The sequence below is a fragment of the Symphodus melops genome (genome assembly GCF_947650265.1).
Source record: "Symphodus melops genome assembly, chromosome: 5".
Taxonomy (NCBI): domain Eukaryota; kingdom Metazoa; phylum Chordata; class Actinopteri; order Labriformes; family Labridae; genus Symphodus; species Symphodus melops.
Genome location: NC_136695.1, coordinates 15927361 through 15939122, shown reverse-complemented (window position 1 = coordinate 15939122; position 11762 = coordinate 15927361). Strand labels below are relative to the sequence as shown.

At 40.3% G+C, this 11762-nt stretch overlaps 1 protein-coding gene across 2 annotated transcripts; it reads right to left on the bottom strand.

Annotated features, from left to right (window-relative positions):
* Window positions 1-338: 338 nt before the first annotated feature.
* On the bottom strand, window positions 339-10692 carry mboat1 (membrane bound O-acyltransferase domain containing 1). Of its 2 annotated transcripts, none has more exons than XM_079344089.1 (13): window positions 10449-10692; window positions 9742-9887; window positions 9274-9351; window positions 7585-7680; window positions 5234-5289; window positions 5063-5117; window positions 4090-4282; window positions 3398-3590; window positions 3194-3297; window positions 3009-3073; window positions 2798-2930; window positions 2433-2584; window positions 339-1895 (listed from the first exon to the last, which is right to left on the bottom strand). In XM_079344089.1, exons 1-13 carry the CDS (start codon window positions 10536-10538, stop codon window positions 1676-1678), a joined length of 1581 nt encoding a protein of 526 aa, XP_079200215.1. In that variant the 5' UTR covers window positions 10539-10692; the 3' UTR covers window positions 339-1675. The 2 variants fall into 2 exon arrangements, with proteins under 2 accessions (XP_079200215.1, XP_079200216.1); XM_079344090.1 differs by having other exon boundaries at window positions 9742-9822; window positions 10449-10538.
* Window positions 10693-11762: the final 1070 nt, after the last annotated feature.

Here is an 11762-nt window from a genome sequence, read left to right as displayed (position 1 = left end):
TTTCATTTTAAAATAGAAAATGTTATTTTTGTGTCGACATGCATTGCTTATCTGTAATCATAGCATCCCTCTGATTCAACATCTGTGATTGTGCAAAAAAAAAATCTATTACAGAGAAATTGTGAAATTGTAAAAACAGATGTTCTGTTTGTGGTTGGTTATGATGTTGAAGAGGGATGTTCTTCAACACGTAGTTGAGCAAGTAACTAAAATGAGCAGACAGTACAGACAGCCAGCAGGTGTCTCTGTTACATCAACCTGCAACTACTGTCAAGCTGGTAAATCAGGAGTTTTCACGTGTGTATTTCCCTATGAAGGACCACAGATAGAAAACAGCACTGTACACGTAAAGACAGGAAACACATGTGATAAATTCCTATATTCAAGTCGTATTTCCCAGAACTTGTGTGTGCAGTGGTCTCCTTCAAAAAAGAGCTACTCTATTTTCATTGTAGTTTTTGTTGACCTTACATCGTGAGAACAGGTATCCAGCACCGTTCTCATGAGAAGTATTAATACATTAAAACTAAGTTGCATTTAAATCAGCTAAAGATTCTTCAGTGTTAGGAGTGGAACGATGAAATTAGCAACAAGCATATCGACCCTCAGCATCAACTTCCTCACTTGTTACATTTGCAGTTTAAAAAAATAAATAAAAAAAGCTTGTTACTGTAATATTGTACCTGGTAATTAATTGTATGTGTTGACCTTTTGTTATGGATAATAAATAGACATATAAAATGTAGACTTGTTCTTCAGAATAGTAGAGCATCCTCACCAGGAGGAGAAGCTATTCTGCATTACACTGGAGAGTTTGAGAGCTGCATGTCATTGATATGTCTTTAACTGATCATGACTAATAACTGCATAAAGTGTCGAGAAACTCCGAAATTTTTATGACACAGTCCACACACACACACACACACACACACACACACACACACACACACACACACACACACACACACACACTCATTGTCAGTGACATATTAAGACAGTGGGTAGTAAGAAAGGGTAAACCATGACCCTCGCACACATCATATGAACGGGAGCTCTCTCTCCTCTTGGCCCGCTCTTTTGTTGTGGCCACACAAGAGCAGCCTTTGTATGCCAGCATAGTGACCAAGTCCGAGCGTGCCGAAGAGAGAGAGGGAGAGGGAGAGAGAGAGTTTGTGCATATTTGTTTCCCAGTGTCTTTCAGTTCATGCCTGAGTTTGTGCGTGGCTGTGTGTGTCCTGGTATTTGTGCCGCTGCTCATGAGCTCCCCCGCTCTCCCACTGTGCTGGCTGAGTCCCGACCAGTTGGTTAAAACGGCACAGATAAAGGACGAGAAAGAAAGTGAGCCTCCTTTTTCTCTCTTCACACTGTTGCATTGTTGGAGCAGGCAGGCTGGTGGTGGGACGGGTGGGGAGGGAGGGAGGGAGTGGGAAAGTTTAGTGAGGCCAGCGTCCTGGTGGTGGTTCTAAAGATGTGCCTGCTTGTTGAGCTAATGTTTGATGTAATGTCTTAATCCTACAGTCGGCAATAAAAGTTTCATATCTTGAATCCTATTCCAAGTTCTTTTTGTCCTAACAACAACAAATAACGAGCTAGCAGAATGCTCTTACAGGATCAACACTTGTCTTTGAGAGAACAGCGTGGACTCAGTCAGCAACGGAACGTGAAATGGAAATGATTAGTCCACTTTGTTGTTGTTGTTGTTGGGGTGAACAGGCTGGCACTTGGTTGGGCATGAAGACGAGAGGGAGGAGAAGGAGGAGGAGGAGGAGGAGGAGGAGGATGAGGAGGAGGAACATTTTTTGGTGGGAGAGGCAGAGAGTTCCTTGGGTTTGTGTTTCCGATGCAGGGCGAGTGCAGTCAGAATGCTGATGATGTGCACATGGAAGTACATAGACCTGGGAAAAAAAAGAAGAAGAAAAACAGGGGCGGTAACTTTGTCATTATTGTGCTCTAAGCGAATATGTTATCTACTAGCAAATAATCCAGTAGAATAGTAGAGCAAGCTAAAGAATATGTTTTACAAAATCTAACTAATACATTACATGAGCCAGAAAGAGGGAATTAATTACAAAGTAGATTTTATTTGACCATTTATCTGTTTTAAAAACACGCAAATTCAATGTTACTTTATTATCAGGCAAACTAGATATAAGATAGCAACCATAAAAGTAGTGATTCTCTGTTTGTTGTGAAGAAAAATGGTTTGGAAGGCCTGAATCAAACCATCTGATCTATTCGAGGATAAAGGATATAGTTAATTATGCAGGAGAGGAGTGAACTATTCGAGACTATCTGTCAGCACAGATGTGTATTCAATAAAACACAGTGACCTTTGCAGATGTGTAAATGATATTTACAGTATGTTAGCTGGATGTCCACTTGAATGCTGCAAGTAACGGACGCGAAGAAGAGTAAATGTGACCGTTACATACCGGTAATATACCAAAGTCGACTCGACGGCAAGGAGCAGAAAAGGCATGACCATGTAGCAGATGGCCAGCTGGGTGGCCGCCCAAGTTAGGATGTCGTAACCCAGCTTCAAGCCTCTGAAGCCCAGGAAGTAGTGTCGAACGGACTTCCTCACCTGGTCAAAAGAGACAGACAAACAAAAGGGTGGATCAGAGAGAAAGCTTTGACACCATAGAAACGGGGTATTTAAGCTAGACCGCTACAAAGGTAATGAGCAAATAGACACGTTCGAAGTTCAAATAAATATGTGAAATAATACAAATTACAAAATACAATTGAACCACAATGAAAGTAATTTTGAGACTTTCAGGCGGAGTAGAGCACTCACAGTTCGTGCAGCGATTGTGATGGGGATGGCGGTGAGAAAGGTGAAATAGTACCCCGGATAAACACCGTGCCACAGGGCAGAGAGTAGGAAGGTTAATGCCAGCCTGTGCTTTGGGGCTCTGTTATAACACACCCTGAGGAGAAAAGGGGAGTCCAACATTTTAAAATAAGTACATGTTTTCTTGCTTGAAGTTCTAATTTCAGTCACCTACGTTTTGAGCCAAATTCCTGTCCGGATATTCCAGTTGTCTATAAACGTCTTGAAGCTGGTTGCGGTCTGAAATAAGTTGAAAACACAATTTGAATAAGTGTTTCAAAAAAAATGTCAGTGTTGTTCTTTGTATAACATGAATTAACTCTATGTTATGTTTTTAATCATGTGACATATTGATGGTACCTCAATCCCCAAGATGTTGACGTTGCATATGAGGTCCCAAGATGGCTTTCCATTTACATCCATTCCCAAGAAACCATAACCTGCAGCGTTGTTCACTGCATCAGCTGACAAGACAGAGGGAACAATCACATGGCTTCTATGGCAATAACAACCGCGCTCATGTGTTCAGTCATAGCTGATTACACTGAAACACACACTTCTCACCTAGCGTCCAGGCAAAGTAGAATTTGGGCCTTGCTGCTTGTATGGAGAAGAAGGCGTAGGTAAGCCTGGTGAGGAAGGGGGCGTGGCTAACAAAGTCGGGGTCAACATTGTAAGTTATGGGCAAGGCCCGAGTCACAGTGAAGAAGGTGAGCATGCAGCCACTGCAAACTAGCAATTTCTGACAGACAGCGCGCTGCAGAGAGAACAGACATCACATGAGACATGTTGACCAAGGGGCTGTCCAAGTCAAGTCAAGACGACGACCACAGCAGCAGCTGACGAGGCTTCAAAAACAGACGTAAACCATGTGACAGTCCCTGGCTCTACCATGGGACTCAGTAGGGAAGGGACCATGAAAGTCTATTCCGGATATTCACTGCATTTCAGTTTATTTCATAAGCAGTCATAATTTGGGTGGAATGGTTTGTGTGATGAGGATTTCATCAGTTTGTCGCCAAAATACACTTTTCACAGAAACTATGAAACCTCTAATATTGTACATTTCACTCAACTCAACTGAGCCTACTGAAGACAGCATAGAGAATATACAATGTTAGTGCTAACCTATTCATGTCATACACTAGAACAAAGCAGACACAACAAACGTGGTCAAAAGACAGATATTTTCCACATCAGCTGGAACAGTCCCAGGTTATCCTGTGACATAAAGTCCATCGAGTTCTTGAACTTACCAGAGGCGAAGGGTCCGGTATTTTATCAAAGCCGTTCTGCCCATTTAAAGTCCCAGAGTGCCACCTGAGCCTTCTGCTGATGTGTCTGCCCTCTATGAAGTCGATGTAGTCATTATAATCATTGCAGGGTCCCACCAAAAGACTCAGGAAGTTAAGATTGTAACTCAGGTACTCGATGAAAGAAGGCCTCACACTGCAGAGAGAATATAAATAAGTCATCATTTCACGTGAATTAAAACAATCTGTTCATTATCTTTTCATTTGAGGGCAAACAAAAGGCAACAAGGCTGAGAGAACGCGATCAAAGCATTTTTATATTACCCCAATGATTTTCTCCTGCATTAATTGTTCTGTTTAAAAAAAACAACATGGGCACTAACTGGAAAAGATACTGTAGAGGCCAGTTTGGATCCTTTTTTGATAAGCCAATATTGACCCATCATGTCTGCTACACAGATCTGTTTTGCTTGACAGGAGATCATGATGAACCGTACCTTCCCTACTTAACCTACAATCATGAGACAATCACCAAATGTAATGTTTCTGCAGAGTTATCAAAGAAGAGCAAACTATGTCTTATGATGATGATTTTAAGAAAACATTTTACTTATAGGTGTGATTTTAGACGTGCATAAAAATGAAAAAGGTTCCATGCAAAATAATGTCTTTTCAAATTTCCCAGCATGCTGTCTGACATGAATAAGCTGTTCACCATGATTTAATCCTCTTCTGAATGTCCTTTGTATCTAAAGGAAAGGAAACAGTTACTTATGCATATCAGTGAAAGACGTTTGATTCATTTCAACACATTGATTGTAAAAGCGTGCAGCTTCAAGGTCGAATCAGAAAACCTCAATAGAGCAAAGAATCACACCAGACACCCCCATCCAATCAAAGGATTCAGAGTTATACTTGTCAGCACACAGTCTATACCCTAACTCTAAAAGTAGTTTGTTAACCACAGTAAACATACTTTATAGACAGAAGCCTCTGCTCCGGGGTCAGCTGTTCAGGTTTCTTACACATCCCTGAAAAAATCAGAAGAGTGAAGATGACATGCATCTTTCTACTTACTTTTAATTGAGCTTATCTGTATGCATTTAGGTGTGTCTGTGTGTATTTGTGTGCATCCTCTCTGCTTTACCATCATGGAGCTGGAACGCCAGTGTTGTGATCTTCTGGGTTACTATCATCAGAGGTCTGAGCAGAAAACACAGGAGGAGATGAAGAACTTTGTTTCAATTCAATGGCCTCAGAAAATACAGATATATCTCAGACGCAGAATAAATCAAACATACAGCAACGTTCTGAGCAGAGACGATCTCATAGAACAACTCAACAATCTGACGTTTGCCTCACAAAGACAGCCTGAAATCACTAAGCAATGTTTTACAAAGTCTCTACTACAGTAGTAATCATGCTTTGAAATGCTCTACAAGTCTGAACTATGGGAAAGTCATCAACCAGCATGCTTGTCTGATCCTAACATTACCATATACTCAGCACGTTTTCGTAAAAGACAGCCCCCCCCTTTTTAGTAATGTATTATATGACTGACTTAAAACGAAGCGTGTCCCAACTTAACAAATGCCCACTTTGCTTCTGTCTGAATTTATTTCCTCCCATGAATCACTTCTTTCTCTTCCAGCTGTGTCACAACAGGTCGATTATTAATCCAGTGCTGTTCATCCACATCCAGAAAGTTTCACTGGATCATTGTCTCGTTGAGGACCAGTATAGCCGTTCTACGGTTATATAAATACACTTTTTTTGTTTTGTTTATGGAGTTAACCAGTTATAGCTTTCTAAAGTGCTGGTTTGGTGTCAGATGAAGGGCAGGTCCTGTACAGTAAGTCAAGATGGACTGGTGTTACACCATCTGCACTAGTTTCATTTACAGAGCCCTCTCTGTCTCAAGAATGTGAGTGTGTGTGTGTGTGTGTGTGTGTGTGTGTGTGTGTGTGCAAAAAGACACACATAAGCTACCCCTCTCTCTCTCTCTCTCTCTCTCTCTCTCTCTCTCTCTCCTCTCTCTCTCTCTCTCTCTCTCTCTCCCTCTCTCTCTCTCTCTCTCCCTCTCTCTCTCTCTCTCTCTCTCTCCCTCTCTCTCTCTCTCCCTCTCTCTCTCTCTCTCTCTCTGTCCCAGACACACTCTCTCTCACACTGGTTCCTGTGTGAGAGTGTGCTGCATTGTGTGCACAGCGTGGAAATCCGAGGCAGAGAGGTGCTGGCCGAACGGCTGGCAGTGCCAGCTCAGTGAGAGTTGGCAGTTGGTTGCAGAGAAACATTTTCATGGTGCCAGCCTGTGTGTGCAACACTGCACTACTGCAGACTCTGCGTTTCTATGTAGACTTTAACGTTACTGCTGTCTGTGCACGAGATTTGAAATCTAGTCCAATTTCACTTTATCTGAAATGCTGCCAATTTCCCAGATCGACATATGGAAATCCCTGCTGACATACAGGAGAACAGCATGCACAGTGTACAGAGAAGCTCAGTAGAAACTGTGTTTGGCATCCTTCAGCAGGAAAAAGCAAAATAACATGTCAAGTTAAAAACTAAAATTACATAATAATAAAAGATTACAACTAAAATACAATAATAGATTTGGGCAAACACAAATAAAAGAACACTGAATTAAAGGTGGCATATGCTTTTCTGTTGGTTCTGGTTTTCTGAATAAAATCTTTAATTAGTTTCTGCGTCTAATCTGAATGTTTAAAAATGTGGGTTTCTAACTAAATATACCGGCCTGCCCAGAGCTGACTCACAGGGCTGGCTGATCATCACCAAAGTCATGTGACATGCAAGTGAGGCTGCCAGCAAATGTATCCACATCAGAACTGGGCAAAAGAGTTGTTGAATATAAGAGCCAACAAGGTCAACTGTCGTCTTACACAGAACAACAACAACAACAAAAAAGAACAATTACTTCCTTTATTCACAGCAAAAGCCCCGGTAAGACCTCAGGAGTTACTCCAAAAACATGCTTGAGTCTGGAGATTCTTGTTTAGTTTGGCCCACTGTGCGCAAAATTGTAATCAACATGGAGAAAACAGCTTTTGGGAAGTGTAGAATTACAGTTGCTGGAATTTCAAAATAGTAATTTTTGTTGGCGCAATCTTAAATAAATAAAAAACATAATAATCTAAGACGAACGACAGCACAATCCCCTCCTGTGTGTAAACACTACTGAAGAGCAAACTGCCAACTCTTTTTAAAGTGTTCCTAAAACAAAAAAGTCACAGTTTAATAGAGGCAACACGTACCTTGACTCTACCTGTCCGGCTAATTTAAACATCATGTAACAAACCCAACTGTTGACTGTTGACACAAGGCTGCAGTGACTGCGTTAATCATTTGAAAACCTTAAACGATAACATATGAATGGCTCTCACACTGAGGATGACAAATGTGCTGCCAACCAAAAGGGTGTGGGGGCAAAGACAGGAAATGAAGGGAGAGAAGAGAGTGGATATGGGTTTTTTTTCCTACCCTGAGAAGTCAGTGGACAGGATCCCATAGTTAAAGATGAAGACTCTGCTCACTTGGCATGCTGTCAAGTAGCCCATAGCTGTCACCATGGTATACCTGCACGTGAAGGGATGAACAGTGAATCAATGAATATATCCTCCTTACCTGACACAGTGACTGTTAATGACGTTTCTTTGAGCATAAAAGCGTTCTCACATTGAACAGTTTTTATTTAGTGTTTTGCAGGTGATTCTGACTTTTAGATACTTTTTTAATGATCTTAGATATTATGATTTGAACGCTATAACACAAAGTATGGCTCTGTCTCATTGAAATGGTACGATTCTTTCTGCGTTACCATTTCTAGACACACAGTTGAGTTCAGATGCTCCGCTCATGGATGTTCATTGTAAGTGATCAAAAAGTGTTTTGCTGTGGCTCAGTGGTGGAGTCAGTAGTCTCTAAAACAGCAATGTTGGGGGTTAGATCCCCAGTTCCTGCAGTTGCATGTCAACGTGTCCTTGGGCAAGACACTAAAACCCAAATTGGCTAAGGTTTCTTTATTAGCACCTATAAAGGTCACTTTGTGGTGGAACTTTTGTAATTACTTAATTAAATGTGTAACGACATCAACTGTTCCTGAGGTCAGTCAGACCTGATACAGTTCAGCTTTGTCCCAGGACAGCTTGGAGAGTTCTTCTTGATATTTGCAAGGATGTTTGGGAAAACTTGTTGATGGCTCACCAGTTTGTCCTGATGTGGCTTTTTCTTCTAAATTTCCTTGTTTAACAATGTGCCGTAAAGAGGTGTGTGTAATGTGCTATACAAGTTTAACCTGCAACGCAATTGACACTGTGTAACTGTGTTTAGCTTCCACTTGCACAAAATATTTGTATACCTGGAGGGTAATTCCTTCACCTGAGAATACCAGAGCAACATAACCAAACATTGTTTTCATTCCTTTTCAGGAATGAAAACAATCAATGTGTGTTCCCCTTCAGGTAAGACACACACAAATGTTAAGAAATACTCAAAGAGCTACACAAGTGCACACGACTGTCAAAAGAGAAATAAGCATATAAATGCACAACAAAACACAGATACTGCATGACATCTAACGGACTGGTCCGGCTGGCAGGTCAGGCTGCCTTTCACCTGACGTGTCTACATCAACAAAAGTTAATCAGTTCAGACCACATATTTACAGGAAGATAATGGGACAGAGAGCATTGCACTGCAGTCACTCCTGGAATGTCTGGGTTGGATTAAAGGAATGGCTGAAAACAAAAGGAAACAATAAATTGTAATTGTTCGGATAAAAAATGTCAAATAACTACTTTACTAATACAAAGTAACGATCAATATCAGTGACTTTATCTAGATCAAGTCCTTTCAACAACCACACGTCTATGATGTACATAGTTTCAGGTCAGATCTTGTGTGGCAAGTCTGACTTGAAGGCACTAGTTACCAGTATTGCACAATAGTATGGAAATGAGGAGTTGTTGTTGTCACAGATGTGTCATCTATAATGGAATACAACAACATTTTGTCCATTTAAGACAATCCAGCCATGAACACATATAAATGACAAAGGACACAAGCCTAAACTTAGAGTTGGTTGTATTTTGTCTAACACAGGCAGAATTAAGACTTGACTTTTGTTGAAATGCCAACAAATTCCTCCACCTTGTTCTTACTTTTCATTACCTGTGTACATTGTTGATGTCAGCTTGAATGATAATCAAGTAGCTTGCAACCACCATTATCAGGATATGAGCCGAGTACCTGCAAAGGGTAGATGCTATCAGAACATGTGTATCTTCATAATTATTTAAATAAAACACTACTCATAAATGAAATTGTAAGTTGGCTGTATGTCTGTGATGTGATGCATCCCCCTCAAACTTATTTGTGGACCAAAAACTAACACAACATTAATCGTGTATCTTAATTCTGTCTTTGCCTATCCTGTCATACTTTGTATGCCTATATCCCGTGGTGCTGCTGACATTTAGCCCTTTTGGTTTGTAAGAAAAATAGAGATAGGCTTGTACATATTTTCATTTCATTCATAACGTGTTGCTACAAAGGCATCAAAAAGAGGAAAGCAGCGTCAAATTGTGAACACTGAGATAATGAATGTGTGAGCCTGTTGACGGCAGATTCATTTAGTACCATCCAAAGCAGAAGATGAGAAAGGCAATGCCGAGGAGAGTGGCCACAGCGTGCCGGACAACTGGATTGGCATGGCTGGGACTGAGGTAGAGACGAAACCAGAAGGCAGCAATCAGGGCAAACAGCTGGCATGCCAAAAAATTCACCTGTGTGAGACAGTGGAGTTACGATGCACATTTACTCGGGCACAAAATGTTACCACAAAATATTTGCTTTTATGATAACTTTTTGTTGACATAGTCAGAAAGGTGATAATTCTACTTTCAATTTATTACAAAAAGGGTGAGTGGGTGGTGGTGGTGTAAGTCCTACTGCAGTAGTACATTAATTTGAAATCTGCTCCTAATATTTTCGTCTCTATTAACTTACAAGAGTGGAGCACATGCCTAATATTAGGATTAAAGTATTAAGTAAAATAACTGGCTGTGGCTAATTTAATGCTGTTAAATAAAACGTATTTTGGTGTCATTGTGGAGTAATGCGTTAAAGTTAATTGTGTGAAAGCAACGATAGAGACAGACATTTCTGATCACTAACACAACAACAATGTCCGCTTCAGAATTAGTGCATGTCTCTCTAAAAGTGACGACAGTGGCCAAACTTTAGCGACCATCATGATAAACAGCACTGCTTTTAGGAGAGCATGAATTGAGAAATGCTGACTTTAAATAATTACAGTAGGGTACAGTTACAGCGGGTACTCATACCTGATCAAGAGGGAATCTTAGATATTCACTGACAGGCAGGAGCCACCTGGATCCAGTGGTGTTAAAGGTTGTGTCTGCGCTCTCGCCCATCCTGCGTAGCTTCTCTACACCGACGCCTCAGTGCTTCTCTTTCTCCTTGTGTTTTAAATCAAATTATTCTCTATTTTACGTGGCTTAAATACATAGTTCGGCTAAGTGACTCCGCGACTTGTCAAACCAGTCCAAAGAGTGATAGTCCAGGCATTACACCACCTCCTCCTCTTCCTCAGTGCCAGTCAAGTCAGACAGAGACAGACAGAAGAGAAACAGATTCTCCGGTCAACGCTACCAAAATAAAAGCCACACTGGCGAAACATTCAATATGAAGTTAAAGCATGTTTGTACTAAAACGACAAACTAAATAAAAAATGCTGTTGCCTACAGTAGGTTACTTTTGTGAGGAGAAATCTGCATAAGGCTCCTGCCTTGTTTCCCCCAATTGTACTTCAAACAGAGTTGCTACTAATTAGGCTACATTTTGTGTAGGCTAGTTACATCTGCTAACTCTTTTAGCTTAGCTTTGATTTAGATTTTGCTATTGTGTGACATTGTAGTCTTCTATGGAAAAAAACATTGACGGAGTCATTACCCTTTACTTCCTGTTTTAATCATGAGTTGACATATGGGAACGTATCTTATAATGACAACTAGTGGGGAAAAAAACATAAAGAATGCTGATCAAGGCGGTATAGGCATAAAGCGTTTGAATAGATGATTGAAGGTATTGCTCTGGAGATGATTGCCACTGTCATCCTGATTCAGTCCAATCCACTTTATTTTAAATACAAAATAAAAAATAGAAATACTAAAGCTGGATGTAAACATTAAAGAAAGAAAGAGCAATCCAAAATAAATAAAATATATAAAAAAACAAAGAAGACAGAAAGCATTGACCACACAACTCTCATGCAGAGTTAAAGGTCAAACAGGAAAAATGAAAAACGCAATTTAAAAGTTGCTATGGTTGGGGCTACTGATGAATAAGCTCTTTCATCCCTATTTTTCCTCATTTGGTTTAAGGGATGTTATCTGCAAAAAAAAAAAAAAAATCATTGTATTTATTTCCTGATGGTTTAATTTAACTGTGGAGTTAAAAAAAAATGCTGAAGTATAGGTCCCTAACAGGGACACTACATACACTACATGAAAAATATGATAACTTCTTTATGCTTTTATTGAAATGTTAAAAGCTTATGGCCATCCATAGTTTGACGTGTTTTAGACAGTTCAGTAAAGATTTAAGTGAGCTGCCATATTTTGTTTAAAGGTTTGTGC